General features: G+C 42.9%; 1 protein-coding gene across 10 annotated transcripts in view; it reads left to right on the top strand.

Annotated features, from left to right (window-relative positions):
- Positions 1 to 23,674, top strand: part of LOC139273137 (girdin-like) — a 375,708-nt gene that overhangs the window by 320,999 nt on the left and 31,035 nt on the right. For all 10 annotated transcript variants that reach the window (XM_070889592.1, XM_070889593.1, XM_070889591.1 and 7 more), the window contains one exon: positions 14,078 to 14,278. In XM_070889592.1, the coding sequence (XP_070745693.1) occupies positions 14,078 to 14,278 (201 nt within the window). The remainder of the gene's footprint in view (positions 1 to 14,077; positions 14,279 to 23,674) is intronic.

Genomic DNA, 23,674 nt, shown 5'->3' with positions numbered 1-23,674 from the left:
TGAAAAAGAAGGGCGGTAAGAGAAGGGATAATCAGCCGTGGATAACCAGGGAAATTAAGGAGAGTATCAAATTAAAAACCAATGCGTATAAGGTGGCCAAAGTTAGTGGGAAAATAGAAGATTGGGAAAATTTTAAACGACAGCAAAGAATGACTAAGAAAGCAATAAAGAAAGAAAAGATAGATTACGAAGGTAAACTTGCGCAAAACATAAAAACGGATAGTAAAAGCTTTTACAGATATATAAAACGGAAAAGAGTAACTAAAGTAAATGTTGGTCCCTTAGAAGATGAGAAGGGGGATTTAATAATGGGAAATGTGGAAATGGCTGAGACCTTAAACAATTATTTTGCTTCGGTCTTCACAGTGGAAGACACAGAAACCATGCCAGAAATTGCTGGTCACAGGAATGTGGGAAGGGAGGACCTGGAGACAATCACTATCACTAGGGGGCTAGTGCTGGACACTCTAATGGGACTCGAGGTAGACAAGTCCCCTGGTCCTGATGAAATGCATCCCAGGGTATTAAAAGAGATGTCGGAGGTTATAGCAGATGCATTTGTTATAATCTACCAAAATTCTCTGGACTCTGGGGAGGTACCAGCGGATTGGAAAGCAGCTAATGTAACGCCTCTGTTTAAAAAAGGGGGGCAGACAAAATGCAGGTAACTATAGGCCGGTTAGTTTAACATCTGTAGTGGGGAAAATGCTTGAAACTATCATAAAGGAAAAAATAGTGGGATATCTAGATAGGAATAGTGCAATCAAGCAGACGCAGCATCGATTCATGAAGGGGAAATCATGTTTAACTAATTTACTGGAATTCTTTGAGGATATAATGAGCATGGTGGATAGAGGTGTACCGATGGATGTGGTGTATTTAGATTTGCAAAAGGCATTTGATAAGGTGCCACACAAAAGGTTACTGCAGAAGATAAAGGTACGCGGGGTCAGTGGAAATGTATTAGCATGGATAGAGAATTGGCTGGCTAACAGAAAGCAGAGAGTCAGGATAAATGGGTCCTTTTCGGGTTGGAAATCGGTTGTTAGTGGTGTGCCACAGGGATCGGTGCTGGGACCACAACTGTTTACAATATACATTGATGACCTGGAAGAGGGGACAGAGTGTCGTGTAACAAAATTTGCTAACACAAAGATTAGTGGGAAAGCGGGTTGTGTAGAGGACACAGAGAGGCTGCAAAGAGAGTTAGATAGGTTAAGCGAATGGGCTGAGGTTTGGCAGATGGAATACAATGTCGGAAAGTGTGAGGTCATCCACCTTGGGGGAAAAAAAAGGGAATACTATTTGAATGGGGAGAAATTACAACATGCTGCGGTGCAGAGGGACCTGGGGGTCCTTGTGCATGAAACCCAAAAAGTTAGTTTGCAGGTGCAGCAGGTAATCAGGAAGGCGAATGGAATGTTGGCCTTCATTGCGAGAGGGATGGAGTACAAAAGCAGGGAGGTCCTTCTGCAACTGTATAGGGTATTGGTGAGGCCGCACCTGGATTACTGCGTGCAGTTTTGATCGCCTTACTTAAGGAAGGATATACTGGCTTTGGAGGGGGTACAGAGACGATTCACTAGGTTGATTCCGGAGATGAGGGGGTTACCTTATGATGATAGATTGAGTAGACTGGGTCTTTACTCGTTGGAGTTCAGAAGGATGAGGGGTGATCTTATAGAAACATTTAAAATAATGAAAGGGATAGACAAGATAGAGGCAGAGAGGTTGTTTCCACTGGTCGGGGAGACTAGAACTTGGGGGCACAGCCTCAAAATACGGGGGAGCCAATTTAAAACCGAGTTGAGAAGGAATTTCTTCTTCCAGAGGGTTGTGAATATCTGGAATTCTCTGCCCAAGGAAGCAGTTGAGGTGAGCTCATTGAATGTATTCAAGTCACAGATAGATAGATTTTTAACTAATAAGGGAATTAAGGGTTATGGGGAGCGGGCGGGTAAGTGGAGCTGAGTCCACGGCCAGATCAGCCATGATCTTGTTGAATGGCGGAGCAGGCTCGAGGGGCTAGATGGTCTACTCCTGTTCCTAATTCTTATGTTCTTATTGAGTCCCCTTAAGTTGTCAGTTTCTCAAAGAAGTTGAGGATGGTAAGGCAACACCCTATACTGAATTGATACTGATGACTGTTAACTAGGTTATTGTTATACAAATGATCCCTGAGGTTATTTCAATTCCATTATTTTACGTGGAATAGCAGTAAGACTAATGGGTCTGTAGCAATTTTCCCATTTAACTGCACGGCCGTTGAGCTATCTGAAGCTCCCACACAGACCGCTTGCCAGTTTCTGAATGGAAAAACCGCGTATGCACGAAATTTTGAATGGGCTGCGCACCCAAAATGAATTATAGGGAACATTAGTCTGTAATTACCTTTGTTGCTTTCCCACAGTTTTGAATATGGGCACCACGTTATCCTATTTTCAATCTACTCGTACCTCCCTACTGTCAGTTAACTTCTTCATAATAGATTGCCAGTGCTTCATGGATCTTTCTAGTCTCGCTCAGCAATCTAGGATAAATACCATATATTCCTGAGGCTTTATTTGTTTAGAACTCATTTAGCCTGTGTAGAACTTCTATCTTGTTTAACAGAAAAAAAGAAAGAATGACTTACATATAGGACCTTTCACAACCTTGGGACATCCCAAAGTGCTCTACAGCCAATGAAGTACTTTTGACGTGTAGTTGTCAGTTTCTCAAAGAAGTTGAGAAACTGTTGTAATTTGTGTAATAGCAAGTTCCCACAAACAGTGAAATAAATGACCAGATCATCACATTTAGGAGTTGGTTGAGGGATAAGTATTGGCCAGGACAGCTCCCCTTCTCTTCAAATAGTGCCGTAGAATCTTTTGTGTCCACCTGAGAGGACAGATAGCACCACAGTTTAACGTCTCATCCAAAAGACGACTCCTCCGACAGTGCAACCCTCCCTCAGTACTGCGTTGAAGTGTCAATCTGGATTATGTGCTCAAGTCTCGAGTGGGGCTTGAACCCATAACCTTCTGACTTAGAGGTGAAAATGATATTACTGAGTCAAGGCTGATACTTAATTATATTGATTTTAAATGGGATGTGTTTGTTTGGAGAGGGCATGTTGCTGATGTTTTCTCGTGAATATTTGGAGGAAGTAGTTATTCAGAATACTTAATATTTTGCGCTCATCTGTGTCAACTGTGGCTCAGTTGGTAACACTTTCTGTTCTGAGTCAGAAGGTTATGGGTTCAAACCCCACTCGAGACTTGATTACAACATCTAGACTGACACTCCAGTGCAGTACTTCCTCAGGAGGTGCTGCCTTTCTGATAAGGAGGCAATGTCGGCCCTCTCAAACAGGTGGACATGAAAAATCCCATGGCACTATTCGAAGAAGAACAGGAGTCCTGGTCAATCTTTATACCTTTTATTACGGTTTTCACCTCTTCTCTGACTGTCTTCATGCTGTATTTTGAAAGAAGCTTTTACTGTTAAGCTTATCGTCAACTGCTGTACATTACAACATAATTCTAAAAGAACAAAGAGTGTTAAAAAAACAAGCCTGAAGGCTCTGTGTCTCAATGCGAGGAGCATTCATAATAAGGTGGATGAATTAACTGCGTAGATAGCTGTTAATGGATATGATGTAATTGGGATTACGGAGACATGGCTCCAGGGTGACCAAGGCTGGGAACTCAACATCCAGGGGTATTAAATATGGAGGAAAGATAGACTGAAAGGAAAATGAGGTGGGATAGCGTCACTGGTTAAAGAGGAGATTAACACAATAGTAAGGAAGGACATTAGCGTGGATGAGGTAGAATCTGTATGGGTAGAGCTGCAGAACACCAAAGGGCAGAAAATGCTAGTGGGAGTTGTGTATAGACCACTAAACGGTCATAGTGAGGTTGGGGATGGCATCAAACAGGAAATTAGGAATGCGTGAAATAAAGGTACAGCAGTTATCATGGGTGACTTTAATCTACATATAGATTGGGCTAAACAAACTGGTAGCAATACGGTGGAGGAGGATTTCCTGGAGTGTATTAGGGATGGTTTTCCAGACCAGTATGTCGAGGAACCAACTAGAGGGCTGGCCATCCTAGACTGGGTGTTGTGTAATGTGAGCGGATTAATTAGCAATCTTGTTGTGCGAGGCCCCTTGGGGAAGAGTGACCATAATATGGTAGAATTTTTCATTAAGGTGGAGAGTGACACAGTTAATTCAGAACTCGAGTCCTGAACTTAAAGAAAGGTAACTTCGACGGTATGAGACGTGAATTGGCTAAGATAGACTGGCGAATGATACATAAAGGGTTGACGGTGGATAGGCAATGGCAGACATTTAAAGATCACGTGGATGAATTTCAACAATTGTACATCCCTGTCTGGCGAAAAAATAAAATGGGGAAGGTAGCTCAACCGTGGCTTACAAGGGAAATTAGGGATAGTGTTAAATCCAAGAAAGAGGCATATAAAGTGGCCAAAAAAGCAGCAAACCTAAGAACTGGGAGAAATTTAGAATTCAGCAGAGGAGGGCAAAGGGTTTAATTAGGAGGGGGAAAATAGAACACGAGAGTAAGCTTGCAGGGAATATAAAAACTGACTGCAAAAGCTTCTACAGATACATGAAGGGAAAAAGATTAATGAAGACAAATGTGGGTCCCTTACAGTCAGAATCAGGCGAATTTATAATGGGGAACAAAGAAATGGCGGTTGAACAAATACTTTGGTTCTGTCTTCACAAAGGAAGACACAAGTAACCTTCCGGAAATACTAGGGGACCGAGAGTCTAGCGAGAAGAAGGAACTAAAGGAAATCCTTATTAGTCAGCAAATTGGGTTAGGAAAATTGATGGGATTGAAGGCCGATAAATCCCCAGCGCCTGATTGTCTGCATCCCAAAGTACTTAAGGAAGTGGCCCTAGAAATAGTGGATGCATTGGTGGTCATTTTCCAACATTCTATCGATGCTGGATCAGTTCCTATGGACTGGAGGGTAGCTAATGTAACCCCACTTTTTAAAAAAGGAGGGGGAGAGAAAACCGGGAATTATAGACCGGTCGGCCTGACATCGGTGGTGGGGAAAATGTTGGAATCAATTATTAAAGATGTAATATCAGCGCATTTGGAAAGCAGTGACAGAATTGGTCCACGTCATCATGGATTTATGAAAGGGAAATCATGCTTGACAAATCTTCTAGAATTTTTTGAGGATGTAACTAGTAGAGTGGACAAGGGGGAGCCACTGGATGTGGTGTATTTAGACTTTCAAAAGGCTTTTGACAAGGTCCCACACAAGAGATTAGTGTGCAAAATTAAAGCACATGGTATTGGGGGTAATGTACTGATGTGGATAGAGAACTGGTTGGCAAACAGGAAGCAAAGCGTAGGAATAAATGGGTCCTTTTCGAATGGCAGGCAGTGACAAGTGGGGTACCGCAAGGCTCAGTGCTGAGACCCCAGCTATTTATAATATACATTAATGATTTAGATAAAGGAATTGAATGTAATATCTCCAAGTTTGCAGATGACACTTGTTATATATGTAAACTTGTATTTACTCTGTACAGCCACCAGAGGGCTCGTCCCCTGGAGTCCCAAGGGATTATATAATCCCTTGGGAGCACAGATATTTAAGGAGGCTTCACAGGTTGGAGAGGCACTCTGGAGACCTGCAATAAAAGACTACGGTCACACTTTACTTTGAGCTCACAGTGTTCAGTCTGACTCTTTCTCCATACGTAACAACTGGCGACGAGATACAGACAGCGAACCCAAAGAGGCAGAGAACAGTGGGCATCCTGGAGAAATTCTCGGAGGGAGACGATTGGGAAACTTTTGTGGAGCGTCTCGACCAAAACTTCGTGGCCAATGAACTAGATGGGGTAGAGAACGCTGTCGAACGAAGGGCGATCCTCCTCACCGTCTGTGGGGCACCAACGTATGACCTCATGAAGAATCTGCTCACTCCAGCAAAACCCACGGAAAAATCGTATGATGATTTGTGCACACTGGTCCGAGAACATTTGAACCCGAAGGAAAGCGTTCTGATGGCGAGGTACCGGTTCTACACCTACAAAAGGTCTGAAGGCCAGGAAGTGGCAGGTTATATGGCAGGACATTGCGAATTTGAAGGACATTTGGATCACAGGCTCGGAGACTTTTTCGTACTTGGCATTGGCCATGAAACCATACTTCGCAAACTTTTGACTGTGGAGACCCCAACCTTGAGTAAGGCCATAGCGATAGCCCAAGCGTTCATTGCCACCAGTGACAATACGAAGCAAATCTCTCAGCACACAAGTGCTGCTACAAGTATTGTGAACAAAGTGATGTTGTTTTCGAATCACAACATACAGGGCAGGCCCCACATGCCTGCAGCTGCATGTCTGCAGATGTCTCAGAGCCCACCATCAAGGGTGATGAATGCAAGGCCATTAACACCTTGTTGGCGCTGCGGGGGTGATCATCATTTCCATTCATGCCGATTCAAAGGGTATGTTTGCAAGGGCTGTGGAACAATGGGACACCTCCAACATATGTGCAGACGAGCTGCTAATCCTGTTAAATCTGCAAACCACCATGTTGAAGAGGAGGAAAGACCCACGGAGGATCACGACGAACCAGAGCCTCAGACCAAGGAGGTAGAGGTACATGGGGTGCACACATTCACCACGAATTGTCCCCCGATAATGCTGAATGTTGAACTAAATGGACTCCCGGTGTCAATGGAGCCAGTCCATCATCGACAAAAAGTCTTTCGAAAGATTGTGGTGCAACAAGGCCTCAAGGCCAGTCTTGACTCCAATTCGTACGAAACTAAGAACTTGCACAAAAGAACTGATGCCCGTAATCGGCAGTGCTGCCGTAAAGGTCTCCTACAATGGAGCGGTGCACAAGTTACCACTCTGGGTGGTACCGGGTGATGGCCCCACGCTACTCGGCAGGAGCTGGCTGGGAAAAATACGCTGGAACTGGGACAACATCCGAGCGCTATCGCCCGCTGACGACACTTCATGTGCCCAGGTCTTAAACAAGTTCCCTTCGCTGTTCGAACCAGGCATTGGGAAATTCCAAGGAGCAAAAGTGAAGATCCACCTAATTCCGGGGGCGCGACCCATCCATCACAAGGTGCGACCATGATAAGAGAAAGGGTAGAGATCGAGCTAGACCGGCTGCAACAAGATTTCACCGATCGAGTTCAGCGAGTGGGCCAGCCCGATCGTTCCTGTCCTCGAGGGAGACAGCACCGTCAGAATCTGTGGCGATTTCAAAGTAACTATCAATCGTTTCTCCCTGCAGGACCAATACCCACTACCAAAGGCCGACAACCTCTTGCAACGCTGCAGGAGGAAAGACATTCACGAAGCTGGGTCTGACTTCAGCCTACATGATGCAGGAACTGGAGGAATCATCGAAGGCCCTCACCTACATCAACACGCACAAAGGTCTTTTTATTTATAACAGATACCCGTTTGGAATTCGATCAGCGGCGGCGATATTCCAGAGAAACATGGAAAGCTTACTGAAGTCGGTTCTGCACACCGTGGTCTTCCAGGACGACATCTTGGTCATAGGTCGGAACACAGTCGAGCATCTGCAGAACCTGGAGGAGTTCTTAGTCAACTCAACCACGAGGGGCTCAGGTTAAAACACTCGAAGTGCGTTTTCCTGGCACCTGAAGTGGAGTTCTTGGGAAGGAGGATTGCGGCGGACGGCATCAGGCCCACCAATTCGAAGACGGAGGCAATTGAGAACGCACCAAGTTCACAGAACGTGACAGAACTGCGGTCGCTTCTGGACTCCTGAACTACTTTGGTAACTTCTTACCAGGTCTCAGCACACTGTTGGAACCACTGCATGTCTTACTATGAAAAGGGGACGAATGGGTTTGGGGCAAAAGCCAAAAAAATGCCTTTGTAAAAGTGAGAAAATTGTTATGCTCAAACAAATTGCTTGTGTTATATGATCCATGTAAGCATTTGGTACTAGCATGTGATGCGTCGTCATATGATGTCAGGTGTGTATTGCAACAAGCTAATGATTTCGGGAAACTGTAACCGGTTGCTTATGCATCCCGGAGTCTATCTAAAGCTGAGAGAGCCGACAGCATGATTGAGAAAGAAGCGTTAGCATGTGTCTATGGGGTAAAGAAAATGCATCAATACCTGTTTGGGCTAAAATTCGAATTGGAAACTGACCATAAGCCACTCATATCCCTGTTTTGCGAGAGTAAAGGGATAAATACCAACGCATCGGCCCGCATTCAGAGATGGGCGCTCACGTTGTCTGCATACAACTACGCCATCCGCCACAGGCCAGACGCAGAAAACTGCGCCGATGCTTTCAGTAGGCTGCCATTGCCCACCACAGGGGTGGAAATGGCGCAGCTCGCAGATTTAGCCATGGTTATGGAAGCATTTGAGAGTGAGCAATCACCCATCACTACCCCTTATTATCCCTAATCAAAAGCTGTGTGCTTCACGGGAGCTGGTCCAGTGTCCCAGTGGAAATGCAGGAAGAGATAAAGCCGTTCCAGCGGCGCAAAGATGAAATCGCTATACATGCAGACTGCCTTCTGTGGGGCAATCGTGTAGTCGTTCCCAAGAAGGACACAGACACCTTCATCAATGACCTCCACAGTACGCACCCAGGCATCGTAATGATGAAAGCGATAGCCAGATCCCACGTGTGGTGGCCCGGTATCGATGTGGACTTAGAGTCCTGCGTTTACAGATGTAATACATGCTCGCAGTTCAGCAGTATACCCAGGGAAGCGGCGCTAAGTTTATGGTCTTGACCCTCCAAACCGTGGTCTAGGGTACATGTCGACTATGCAGGCCCGTTCTTGGGTAAAATGTTCCTTGTGGTTGTAGATGCGTACTCCCAAGTGGATTGAATGTGAGATAATGTCGGCTAGTACGTCCGCTGCCACTACTGAAAGCCTGCGGGCCATGTTTGCCAGTGCTGAGTTCAAAGAATTCATGACCCGTAACGGGATCAAACATGTCACATCTGCCCCGTTTAAACCAGCGTCCAATGGTCAGGCAGAGAGAGCAGTGTAAACCATCAAGCAAGGCTTGAAGAGGGTAACTGAAGGCTCACTGCAGACTCGCCTATCCCGAGTTCTGCTTAGCTACCGCACGAGACCCCACTCGCTCACTGGGATCCCACCTGCTGAACTGCTCATGAAAAGAGCACTTAAGACAAGGCTCTCGTTAGTTCACCCTGATCTACATGAACAGGTAGAGAGCAGGCGGCTTCAACAAAGTACATACCATGATACTGCAGATGTATCACGCGAGATTGAAATCAATGATCCTGTATTTGTATTGAATTATGGACAAGGTCCCAAGTGGCTTCCCGGGCACTGTCGTGGCCAAAGAGGGGAGCAGGGTGTTTCAGGTCAAACTTTCAAATGGACTCATTTACCGGAAACACTTGGACCAAATCAAACTCAGATTCACGGACAATCCTGAGCAAACCCACCTTGGACCCTACCTTTTTTTGATCCCCCGGCATACACACCAGTGGCAACCGGCATCATGGTTGACCACGAAGCAGAACCCATCATCCACAGCAGCCCAGCAGGACCCAACACACCAGGCAGCCCAGCAAGGCCAGTTGCACAGCAGCCCAGCGAGGGCCCAATAAATGATCCAACAATACCAGTTTTCACACCGAGACAATCAACCAGGGCAAGAAGGGCCCCAGATCGACTCACATTGTAAATAGTTATACTATTGACTTTGAGGGGGCGTGTTATATATGTAAACTTGTATTTATTCTGTACGGCCACCAGAGGGCTCATCCCCTGGAGTCCCAAGGGATCCCATAATTCCCTTGGGAGCACAGGTATTTAAGGAGGCCTCACAGGTTGGAGAGGCACTCTGGAGACCTGCAATAAAAGACTGAGGTCACACTTTACTTTGAGCTCACAGTGTTCAGTCTGACTCTTTCTTCATACATAACAACACTAAGCTGGGTGACCGTGTGAGCTGTGAGGAGGATACTAAGAGGCTGCAGGGTGACTTGAACAGGTTCGGTGAATGGGCAAATACACTGCAGATGCAGTATAATGTAGATAAATGTGAGGTTACCCCCTTTGGTGGTAAAAACAGGAAGGCAGATTAATAAATGGGGAGGTGCAACGAGACCTGGGTGTCATGGTACATCAGTCATTGAAAGTTGGCATACAGGTACAGTCGGCAGTGAAGAAGGCAAATGGCATGTTGGCCTTCATAGCGAGAGGATTTGAGTATAGGAGCAGGGAGGTCTTGCTACAGTTGTACAGGGTCTTGGTGAGGCCACACCTTGAATATTGTGTACAGTTTTGGTCTCCTAATCTGAGGAAGGACATTCTTGCTATTGAGGGAGTGTAGCGAAGGTTTACCAGATTGATTCCTGGGATGACAGGACTGACATATGAAGAAAGACTGGATCGACTAGGCTTATATTCACTGGAATTTAGAAGAATGAGAGGGGATCTCATAGAAACATATAAAATTCTGACGGCATTGGACAGATTAGATGCAGGAAGAATGTTCCCCGATGTTGGGGAAGTCCAGAACCAGGGGTCACAGTCTAAGGATAAGGGGTAAGCCATTTAGGACCGAGATGAGGAGAAACTTCTTCACTCAAAGTTGTAAGCATATGGAATTCTCTACCACAGAAAGTTGTTGAGGCCAGTTCGTTAGATATATTCAAAAGGGAGTTAGATGTGGCTCTTAAGGCTAAAGGGATCAAGGGGTATGGAGAGAAAACAGGAATGGGGTACTGAAGTGCATGATCATATTGAATGATGGTACAGGCTCGAAGGGCCGAATGGCCTACTTCTGCACCTATTTTCTATGTTTCCCCAGTCTTTCTCTGCCCCTCTGATCACCATTTTAACAGGTTTCTGCATTTTTGTATATTCATCCCAGTGAATGCCTTTTCCTTTCTCTGTACAGATTTTGCACAAGCTATTTCCTCTTTATCCCCCTTTTAATTCATTGTTAATCCATTTAATTTCAAGTTTGCGTAGTCTGGTCTTGTTTTTTGGGAATGCATTTATCTTGCATAATCAGCATTCTACCTTAAAAGTGCTCCACTTTTCTTCTACTGAAGTATTGTTGAACAACCTCTCTAAATTTATTTGCTTTAGTTGTTTCCTCATTTTATCAAATTAGCCCTTTTAAAGTTATATTCCTGACTCCTGCTCTTAGGTTGTACTAACTCTTAGGTCATGTTAAACTTTTATCATTTTGTGGTTGCTATGCGCTTGGTGTGCTACAACGTTGATCTCTTGTACATTTTCTGGTTCATTAATGACTACCACATCAAGATAAATATTACCATTCATGGCTTCTTTGAGGCACTGCTTCAAGAAATAGTCCTGTACTACATTTACCAACTTTGACTGTGAACCATATCGGGCTTACTTGAGATGATTCAATTACTATCCACTCACCTTCAAAAATTCCGACTTCAGTCTGCCCTTGTACGTTTCTGTACCATAAATCTTCTCTCTTCATGCATCCCTTCATCATTCTATTGTACGTAGCTTTGTCTTTGGTAAACATCCCACAGTCAACACACCTCTGTCTCCATCTTAGTTGTACTTATCTCAGCTGTTTTACTTCCATCTGGTGTCCTTTTAACTTTTACTTCTCTCAAATATATTATTATACTGGTACCTCCTCAGTGTTCAGTGATTCTTTCATAATTACATTCAATCTCCTCCCTTGTCTTTTAATAATCTGGAATGCTATCGATACACAGGAATTGATTTCATGTGAGTCTGTTTAGCCTGTCTAAAACTTCCATCTCATTTATATTGAAATCACTCATTCTTAGATAATTGTTATTTAGAGTATATTGCTTTTGTCCTCCCATGAGAATACTTGTAGGGAGTAATTATTCATGCTTTTTTCCATGTCTTTTTTGACCATCTGACAACCCTTTTAACCTGTTTCTGCTAGTTATACTATTCAGCCCAATGAGCCGCCTTCCTACTGCATAATTTGTAGAGGTCGTTGTTCCTCCTTATTTTGCTTCTGATTCTTTTTGTTCATCCATTTAAGGTCATACGGTTGCTGATCCTAGGTATACATTTTCTTACATGCTCAGGATTATGCCTTTAATAATCTATTTATCCTCCACTGACGTGTTAATGGACAAATCCTGCTAATCAATTTGCTTAATTTGTTCCTCATTTCTTTGAAATTAGCCCTTCTAAAATTATATGCCTGGCTCCTGGTCTTCAGTATTTCTGAATTCCAAATCGTGTCAAATTTGATCATTTTGTTGTCACTATCTCTTAGACTTCAAATTTTATATGTTATCTGCTTTAGGTATCATTACAAAGTCAGAATATTCACTGTTTCTTGTGGCTTCCTGACACTGAGTCATGAAACAGTCAGCAAATTTCATACAAGTGCAAGAACATTAGCACTCATTAAGTTTCTCCATGTTTCCATGATTGAAGTACTCATCTATTTAATAAATTATATTTCTTGTACATGTGCTAATTTCCTGTCAGTATCGCTCTTCCTGTAAAATTTTCATGTCATGCTTTTTTCCATTATTTCTGCCATGCAGCTCTGTCACACCTGTTCATAATGCTTATGTATCATACGAAAACTTGCTATTTCTATTGATATTTCTTGCACTAATTTTCTCATTTGTGTTATCTAGATAATTTAATAAAATTCAATAATTCAATAAAAGTAAATTAAAATGAGCAGCCATCGATACCCATTTAAATGTATTGCAGTAACTGGCACTGTGTCAATATGTTGCGAGGAACCAGATATAGTAGGAATTACTGAGACATGGCTACAGGAAAATCAGGACTGGGAATTAAACAGTGCAGGCTATAACATATTTAGAAAAGATAGACAGCGAAAAGGGGGAAGTGGGTTAGCTGTTCTTGTTAGAGATAACATAATGGAAGTAGAAAAAGGTGATGCAATAATCAGTAAGACAGAAATAGAATCCATGTGGATAGAGATAAAAGGTAATAAAGGATCAATCGCACTAATAGGGGTAGTCTACCTCATCGTGGAAGGGAGGTGGAGGAAGACATGTAAACAAATTAGGGAACTGAGTAAAAAAAACATAGAATAATAATCATAGGGGATTTCAATTACCCTGAAATTAATTGGCCAGAAGAGGTGTTGGTAAAGGGGATAAGGTATAGGAAAGAATTCCTACAATGTGTAGAGGACTTCTTTCTAACCCAGTATGTAAGAAGCCTAATAAGGGAGGATTCGCTACTGGATCTAGTAATAGGGAATGAACTAGAACAGATGAGAGAAGTAAAAGTAAGGGAACTGATCATAATATAATGCGCTTTAAAATAATAATTGAGAAGGATATAATAAGCATCACAAAGACCAGGGTAATAAATTGAAGAAAAGCTCATTTTGAGGGGCTGAGAATAAGAGCTTGCGAAAATAAAATGGACACTAATAGTGGCAAACAATTATTTAGAACAGCAATGGAAAATATTTAAAATGGTGTTCAACAGAGTTCAGGAAAAAATAGTGTTCTAGAAATAGGATTAGCTAACATAGGATAGGAAGGATTTTACCTTGTTATTAGTCAAGCTAAATATTTTTCTTTAAATGCTGTGCATGCTTTTCTGTTTTTGATTGTTTCATATTTTTATCTGTGCAGTTAATTCATAATTAAATTAATGCATATTATACATTTCTGCCTAATAAAACTATTCCCTTAGGTGTTTTATGTTACTGTCTCAGTGCATTCTTGGTACTCCCTTCCATTTAGCTTTAATAGCTTTCCTAATTATCCTTGGCTTTAACTCAAAGTGCTTTTCATAGCAACAAAAGAATGGCATTCCTTCCTGATGCAGTATTAAAATAAATTATATATGAGCTTTTTAGGAAGTAGTTTTGAAAAGGATTTTTGGTATAACTGCCTTTGAACTCAGTTTTTCAAGAGTACATGAATGATCTAATAGGTGCAGCCTTGAAATGACCTAAATGCTATAAAACAAATGTGAAATTATGTTTGTGTTCAACGAAGACTACAGTACATTAAACATGCTAATTTCTTTTATTTTGCTTCCATCCCAGCCATGAATGACCTGCTCCAGTCTATGATTTTAGCAGGAGTGCAATGGTCAGGCAGTTCTGAAAATTTGGAAGAGCCTAATGACGTGACTGCTGGGCAGAGGAGGACAGAATTGGGGTCCATGGCATTTTCCACAACAGCTATCAATCTAGCCACTACGAATTCTGCAGGCTTCAGATCCAAACAGAGACTTAAGCCTAAAGGTATTGCTTGACTGCACTTGAAGTGAATTATTAGACATTCTTTGTCTTTTACAAGTAAGAACTAATAATATGGGTAGATGTACACACAGCTGCTTTACCAAATCCACCTATTCATTTGTAAAGTATAGCTTTGATAAGGCCCTTCACTGAGACCTTTAGACTACAGATACTTTTGCTACACTGCTGTAGTAACAGTATGAAATTATTTATTTTATTCCATTACATTAAGGACTGACTATTTTATAAATATGATTTGTTGGGCTTTAGACCTGTAATTCTCTCATGTAGTTAAGACTGCAATAATGTATAAACATTAGAGTTGAGTATTGACCATCACCAAAGTAGTTTTCAAATTTTATTGCCTAAAAATAGTTACTTTAACACAGTACACTCGTGCACAGAATTGCTCAAACACGTTATAGTTCCGAAGTTCAAATACAACAATAAATAAAAGGTCTAAATCAAATTTGAAGTTTATTATTCAAGAGAAACTATGTCGGTGCATATTTTTTCTATTACTTTACTTTAAAGTTTGTACGAACTTTTTTTAATAAGTTTTGTATTTACAGCATCCACTTGTATAAAAATGCAATTGATATATTTTAGATCTGAAACAAACCAGAGAATATAAATTGACTGTGCCAGGAAAAAACAAGTTTTTTTTTCTGCCTGCTTTCACTTCATTCTGTTTACTCTCTCCAGTTTACTCTATCTATCTGCTGATTATGTGTCAGCTGTGACATTCTAAACTATTAGAACTGCCTATACATAGTTTCAGACACTTGAGCTTGTTCTGTCCCTGAAGTGGTCAATACAATCAATTACTGTTTCACAGAAAATTTGTGAAGTAATTTATTTGATCTATAAAACAATAATGTTACATATTTCCCCTACACAATTTATATTGAATTTATATTCACATCACATGTATAAATCTATTGTAAGTTTTGACTGCATAGTGCTTCTGGGATGAGTACATTGCTCCATGAAGATTTTTTGATTCCCTCTCTAACAGAACTATGGGAGTACCTTCACCTCATGGACTGCAGTGGCTCAAGAAAGCAGCTCACCACCACCTTCTCAAAGGCAATTAGCGATAGGCAATAAATGCTGGCCTTGCCAGCAATGCCCATATCCAATGATCCCATGTCCTTTTAGGTGGTAGAGGTCGCAGGTTTGGGAGGTGCTGTTGTGGAAGCCATAGCGAGTTGCTGCAATGCATCTTGTAGATGGTACACACTGCAGACATGATGCGCTGGTGGTGGAGGGAATGAATGTTTAAGATGGTGGATGGGGTGCCAATCAAGCGGGTTGCTTTGTCCTCAACGCTATCAAGTTTCTTTGAATGTTGTTGGAGTTGCACTCATCCAGGCAGGTGGAGAGTATTCCATCACACTCTTGACTTGTGCCTTGTAGATGGTGAAAAGGCTTTGGGGAATCAGTAGGTGAGACACTCACCGCAGAATTCCCAACATTTGACCTGTTCTTGTAGTCACAGTATCTGTGTGTCTGGTCCAGTTAAGTTTCTTGTCAATGGTGACCGCCCCCCGCCCCGGATGTTGATGGTGGGGGATTCGGCAATGGTATCCTGTTAAATATCAGGGAGAGGTGGTTAGTCTCATTTTTAGTGGAGATGATCATTGCCTGGCACTTGTGTGGCGCGAATGTTACTTGCCACTTATCAGCCCAAGCCTGAATGACCTCCAACAACCGCAACCATCTTCCTTTTTGTTAGCAATGACTCCAGCCAGTAGAGAGTTTTCCCCCTGATTCCTATTGAGTTAAATTTTACTAGGGATCCCTGACGTCAGTCAAATGCTGTCTTGATGTCATGGGCAGTCACTCTCACCTCACCTCTAGTATTCAGCTCTTTTATCCATGTTTGGACCAAGGCTGTAATGAGATCCAGAGCTGAGTAGTCCTGGCGGAACCCAAACTGAGCATTGATGAGCAGGTTATTGGTGAGTGCCACTTAATAGCACTGTCGACAACACCTTCCATCACTTTGCTGATGACTGAGTGTCGGCTACTAGGGAACAGGCTATGCTAGATTGGGTATTATGTAATGAGAAGGGGTTAATTAACAGTCTTGTTGTGAGGGGTCCTTTAGGGAAGAGTGACCATAACATGATTGAATTTTTTATTAAGATGGAAAGTGAAGTAGTCCAATCCGAAACTAGGGTCCTAAATCTAAACAAAGGAAACTACGAAGGTATGAGGAATGAATTGGCTATGATAGATTGGGAACATTCATTAAAAGGCATGACGGTGGAATGAATGCATGAATTGCAACAGTTATACATTCCTTTCTGGTGTAAAAACACAAAAGGAAAAATGGCCCAATCATGGCTAACAAAAGAAATTAAGAGAATAGTATTAGATCCAAAGAGGAGTTATACAAAGTTGCCAGAAAAAGTAGCAAACCTGAAGATTGGAAGCAGTTTAGAATTCAGCAAAAAAGGACCAAGGGATTGATTAAGAGGGGAAAAATAGAGTATGAGAGTAGACTTGCAAGGAGCATGAAAACCGATTGCAAAAGTTTCTACAAGTATGTAAAAAGAAAAAGATTAGTGAAGTCAAATGTAGGTCCTTTACAGACACAAATGGGAGAATTTGTAATGGGGAACACGGAAATGGCAGAACAATTAAATAAATACTTCGGTTATGTCTTCACAGAAGAGGACACAAATACCATCCCAGAGATGCTAGGGAATCAAGAGTCTAGTGAGCAAGAGAAATTAAAGGAAATCATTATTAATAAGAAAATAGTGCTGGAAAAACTAATGGGACCGAAGGCCGATAAATCCCCAGGGCCTGATGAGCTGCATCCCAGAGTACTAAAAGTGGTAGCCATGGAAATAGTGGATGCATTGGTTGTCATCTTCCAAAATTCTATAGATTAGGGAACAGTTCCTGCAGATTGGAGGGTAGCAAATATAACCCCACTATTTTAAAAAAAGGAGGGAGAGAGAAAAAAGGGAACTACAGACTGGTTAGCCTAACATCAGTAGTAGGGAAAATGCTAGTCTATTATACAGGATATGATAACGGCACACTTGGATAATATCAACAGGATTAAACAAAGTCAACATGGATTTATGAAAGGAAAATCATGTTTGACAAACCTACTGGAGTTTTTTGAGGATGCAACTGATAGAATAGATAAGGGAAAACCAATGGATGTAGTGTATTTGGATCTTCAGAAGGCCTTTGATAAAGTCCCACATAAGTGGTTAGTATGCAAAATTAAAGTACATAGGATTGGGGGTAATGTATTGGCGTGGATTGAAAATTGGTTAACTGACAGGAAACAGAGAGTAGGAATAAACGGGTCTTTTTCAGGGTGGCAGGCAGTGACTAGTGGGGTACCACAGGGATCAGTACTTGGGCCCCAGCTATTCACTATATATATAAATGATTTGGATGAGGGAACCAAATGTAATATTTCCAAGTTTGCTGACGACATAAAACTAGGCGGGATTGTGAGTTGTGAGGAGGATGCAAAGACACTGCAAGATGATTTAGATAGGTTGAGTGAGTGGGCAAACACATGGCAGATGCAGTATAACGTGGATAAATGTGAAGTTATCTACTTTGGTAGGAAAAAAATAAGAACAAAATATTATTTAAATGGTGATAGCTTGGGAAGTGTCAAATATACAGAGGGACCTGGGTGTCCTTGTACACCAGTCATTGAAAGCAAACATGCAGGTGCAGCAAGCAGTTAGGAAGGCAAATGGTATGTTGGCCTTCATTGCAAGAGGATTTGAATACAGGAGCAAGGATGTCTTACTACAGTTATACAGGGCATTGGTGAGACCGCACCTGGAGCATTGTGTGCAGTTTTGATCTCCTTACCTAAGAAAGGATATACTTGCCATAGAGGGAGTGCAGCGAAGGTTCACCAGACTGATTCCTGGGATGGCAGGACTGTCGTATGAGGAGAGATTGGGTCAATTAGGCCTGTATTCACTAGAGTTTAAAAGAATGCGAGGGGTTCTCATTGAAACGTATAAAATTCTGACAGGGTTGGATAGACTGGATGCGGGGAGGATGTTTCCCCTGGCTGGGAAGTCTAAAACAGAGCAGAGTAGCACTGGGGTACGTGTAAACCACAAGGTGATAGGAAGGGACAATATGTATGAATATAAAGGGGCTGCAGGAGGGGTCAAAACTAAAAATCATGGTTTAAAAACTAGTATTAAAACACTCTACCTAAACGCACGCAGCATTCGAAATAAAGTAAATGAGTTGACGGCACAAATCTTTACAAATGGGTATGATTTGGTGGCCATTACAGAAACGTGGTTGCAGGGTGGCCAAGACTGGGAATTAAACATACAGGGGTATCTGACAATTCGGAAGGATAGACAAGAAGGGAAAGGAGGTGGGGTAGCTCTGTTAATAAAGGATGATATCAGGGCAGTTGTGAGAGATGATGATGGCTCTAATGAACAAAATGTTGAATCATTGTGGGTGGAGATTAGAGATATTTAAGGGGAAAAAGTCACTGGTGGGCGTAGTTTATAGGCTCCCAAATAATAACTTCACGGTGGGGCGGACAATAATCAAGGGAATAATAGAGGCATGTGAAAAAGGAACGGCAGTTATCATGGGGGATTTTAACCTACATAACGATTGGTCAAATCAAATCGCACGGGGTAGCCTGGAGGAGGAATTCATAGAATGCATATGGGATTGTTTCTTAGAGCAGTATGTTACAGAACCAACAAGGGAGCAAGCTATCTTAGATCTGGTCCTATGTAATGAGACAGGAATAATAAACGATGATCTAGTAAAAGATCCTCTCGGAATGAGTGATCACAGTATGGTTGAATTTGTAATACAGATTGAGGGTGAGGAAGTAGTGTCTCAAACGAGCGTACTATGCTTAAACAAAGGGACTACAGTGGGATGAGGGCAGAGTTAGCTAAATTAGACTGGGAACACAGACTAAACGGTGGCACAATTGAGGAACAGTGGAGGACTTTTAAGGAGCTCTTTCATAGTGCTCAACAAAAATATATTCCAGTGAAAAAGAAGAGCGGTAAGAGAAGAGATAACCAGCCGTGGATAACCAAGGAAATAAAGGAGAGTATCAAATTAAAAACCAATGCATTATAAGGTGGCCAAGGTTAGTGGGAAACTAGAAGATTGGGAAAATTTTAAACAACAGCAAAGAATGACTAAGAAAGCAATAATGAAAGGAAAGATAGATTACAAAAGTAAACTTGCGCGAAACATAAAAACATATAGTAAAAGCTTTTACAGATATATAAAACGGAAAAGAGTGACTAAAGTAAATGTTGGTCCCTTAGAAGATGAGAAGGGGGATTTAATAATGGGAAATGTGGAAATGGCTGAGACCTTAAACAATTATTTTGCTTTGGTCTTCACAGTGGAAGACACAAAAACCATGCCAAAAATTGCTGGTCACGGGAATGTGGGAAGGGAGGACCTTGAGACAATCACTATCACTAGTGGGGTAGTGCTGGACAGGCTAATGGGACTCAAGGTAGACAAGTCCCCTGGTCCTGATGAAATGCATCCCAGGGTATTAAAAGAGATGGCGGAAGTTATAGCAGATGCATTCGTTATAATCTACCAAAATTCTTTGGACTCTGGGGAGGTACCAGCGGATTGGAAAGCAGCTAATGTAATGCCTCTGTTTAAAAAAGGGGGCAGACAAAATGCAGGTAACTATAGGCCGGTTAGTTTAACATCTGTAGTGGGGAAAATGCTTGAAGCTATCATTAAGGAAGAAATAGCGGGACATCTAGATAGGAACAGTGCAATCAAGCAGACACAGCATGGATTCATGAAGGAGAAATCATGTGTAACTAATTTACTGGAATTCTTTGAGGATATAACGAGCATGGTGGATAGAGGTGTACCGATGGATGTGGTGTATTTAGATTTCCAAAAGGCATTCGATAAGGTGCCACACAAAAGGTTACTGCAGAAGATAAAGGTACGCGGAGTCAGAGGAAATGTATTAGCATGGATCGAGAATTGGCTGGCTAACAGAAAGCAGAGAGTCGGGATAAATGGGTCCTTTTCGGGTTGGAAATCGGTGGTTAGTGGTGTGCAAAAGGGATCGGTGCTGGGACCGCAACTGTTTACAATATACATAGATGACATGGAAGAGGGGACAGAGTGTAGTGTAACAAAATTTGAAGATGACACAAAGATTAGTGGGAAAGCGGGTTGTGTAGAGGACACAGAGAGGCTGCAAAGAGATTTAGATAGGTTAAGCAAATGGGCTTAAGGTTTGGCAGATGGAATACAATGTCGAAAAATGTGAGGTCATCCACCTTGGGGGAAAAAAACAGTAAAAGGGAATATTATTTGAATGGGGAGAAATTACAACATGCTGCGGTGCAGAGGGACCTGGGGGTCCTTGTGCATGAATCCCAAAAAGTTGGTTTGCAGGTGCAGCAGGTAATCAGGAACGCGAATGGAATGTTGGCCTTCATTGCGAGCGGGATGGAGTACAAAAGCAGGGAGGTCCTGAGGCCGCACCTGGAGTACTGCGTGCAGTTTTGGTCACCTTACTTAAGGAAGAATATACTAGCCTTGGAGGGGGTACAGAAACGATTCACTCGACTGATTCCGGAGATGAGGGGGTTACCTTATGATGATAGATTTTGTAGACTGGGTCTTTACTCGTTGGAGTTCAGAAGGATGAGGGGTGATCTTATAGAAACATTTAAAATAATGAAAGGGATAGACACGATAGAGGCAGAGAGGTTGTTTCCACTGGTCGGGGAGACTAGAACTAGGGGGCACAGCCTCAAAATACGGAGGAGCCAATTTAAAACCGAGTTGAGAAGGAATTTCTTCTCCCAGAGGGTTGTGAATCTGTGGAATTCTCTGCCCAAGGAAGCAGTTGAGGCTAGCTCATTGAATGTATTCAAATCACAGATAGGTAGATTATTAACCAATAAGGGAATTAAGGGTTATGGGGAGCGGGCGGGTAAGTGGAGCCAAGTCCACGGCCAGATCAGCCATGATCTTTTTGAATGGCGGAGCAGGCTCGAGGGGCTAGATGGCCTACTCCTGTTCCTAATTCTTATGTAACAAAGGGTCACATCTCAGGATACGGGGTAGGAAATTTAGGACTGAGATGAGGAGAAATGTTTTCATTAAGAAGGTGGTGAACCTGTGGAATTCGCTACCACAGAAGGCTGTGGAGGCCAAGTCACTGAAGGTAAAGGTTACTCAGGCAGATAGGGAAGAGCAGTGGAAGGGAGGTAGTGCAGGGGACCCCTGTGGGCATCTCTCTTCAAAACAGATACACCACTTTGGGTATTGTTGGGGGAGGTGACTCATCAGGGGAAGGCAGCAGCAGCCAAGCCCATGGCACCAGGGGTGGCTCTGCTGCACAGGAGGGCAGGAAAAAGAGTGGGAGAGCTATAGTGATAGGGGATTCCATTGTAAGGGGAATAGATAGGCATTTCTGTGGCCGCAAACGAGACTCCAGGATGGTATGTTGCCTCCTTGGTGCAAGGGTCAAGGATGTCTCGGAGCGGCTGCAGCGTATTCTGGAGGGGGAGGGTGAACAGCCAGATGTCGTGGTACATATAGGTACCAACGATATAGGTAAAATATGGGATGAGGTCCTACAAGCTGAGTTTAGGGAGCCAGCAGATAAATTAAAAAGTAGGATCTCAAAGGTAGTAATCTCAGGATTGCTACCAGTGCCACATGCTAGTCAGAGTAGGAATCGCAGGATAGCTCAGATGATTACGTGGCTTGAGGAGTGGTGCAGGAGGGAGGGATTCAAATTCTTGGGACATTGGAACCGGTTCTGGGGGAGGTGGGACCAGTACAAACGGGACAGTCTGCACCTGGGCAGGACTGGAACCAATGTCCTAGGGGGAATGTTTGCGAGTGCTGTTGGGAGGGATTAAACTAATATGGCAGGGGGATGGGAATCTATGCAGGGAGACAGCGGGAAGTAAAATGGGGGCAGAAGCAAAGGTTAAAAAGAAGAAAAGTCAAAATGGAGGGCAGAGAAACCCAAGGCAGAAATCAAAAAGGGCCACATTACAGCAAAATTTTAAAGGGACAAATTATGTTAAAAAGACAAGCGACGAGTACTCGTAATAAGGTGGACGAATTAACTGCGCAGGCAGCTATTAACGAATATGATATAATTGGGATTAGGAGACATGGCTCCAGGGTGACCAAGGCTGGGAACTCAACATCCAGGGGTATTCAACATTCAGGAAGGATAGACAGAAAGGAAAAGGAGGTGAGGTAGCGTTGCTGGTTAAAGAGGAAATTAACACAATAATAAAGAAGGACATCAGCTTGGATGATGTGGAATCTGTATGGGTAGAGCTGCGGAATATCAAAGGGCAGAAAACACTAGTGGGAGTTGTGTATAGACCACCAAACAGTAGTAGTGAGGTTGGGGACAGCATCAAACATGAAATTAGGGATGCGTGCAATAAAAGTAGAGCAGTTATCATGGGCGACTTTAATCGACATATAGATTGGGCTATCCAAACTGGTTAGCAATATGGTGGAGGAGGATTTCCTGGAGTGTATTAGGGATGGTTTTCCAGACAAATATGTCGAGAAACCAACTAAGGGGCTGGCCATCTTAGACTGGGTGATGTGCAATGAGAAAGGACTAATTAGCAGTCTTGTTGTGCGAGGCCCCTTGGGAAAGCGTGACCATAATAAGGTAGAATTCTTTATTAAGATGGAGAGTGCGAGATGGAGGGATGCACTGTTCCCTACATCTGGGAGAAGGCCAATGCCGCAGATTGTTAGGGCCATGTGGGCAGAGGTGGCCGCGAAGGTGTCGGCCAGCATTGTGGTCGACAGAAGCCCAGCACAGTGCCGGAAGAAATTCAACGGCCTCAGTCGGGTAGTCAAGATGAGTACATGTTTGCACAACTCTTACATATCAGCCTCTGTCTATGCACACTCTGCAAACTAGCACTTAACCACCATGCATTTGTACCTACTCACGGTCGTGTCCTCATTTTACGTCTTGCCTACATTCACAGCTATTCAACCATGGCAGGCATATCTTCCACATACATAGCTGGACTCTTACTCACAGGCTCCTTTCCTTTGCAGGCGAGTATGGCACATAACAGAAGGGCACAGCAGCAGACTGGAGGATGGGGCGAAAGCTGAACTGCGCCAGCTGACTGACTTGGAGGAGCAAGTGCTGCAGCTCATTGTTCTGCAGGTGGTGGGTGCTGAGGCCAGCGGCGACGTCAAGCCCACTGGGGACAACAATAGTATTTTTATCCCCTCTTCTCATCCCACTTCACCGTTTAACCAGAAGGCCTTATCACTTTCCAGCTCCTCATACTGTCTGTCTTCTTTGCCATGGAGTCCATCATTGCCAGTGTGCAGATGATGGTGGATTCC

This window comes from Pristiophorus japonicus, chromosome 9 (assembly GCF_044704955.1).
Source record: "Pristiophorus japonicus isolate sPriJap1 chromosome 9, sPriJap1.hap1, whole genome shotgun sequence".
Classification (NCBI taxonomy): Eukaryota; Metazoa; Chordata; class Chondrichthyes; family Pristiophoridae; genus Pristiophorus; species Pristiophorus japonicus.
Note: the sequence above shows the minus strand (reverse complement) of the source record. Positions and strands in the feature narration are given on the sequence as shown.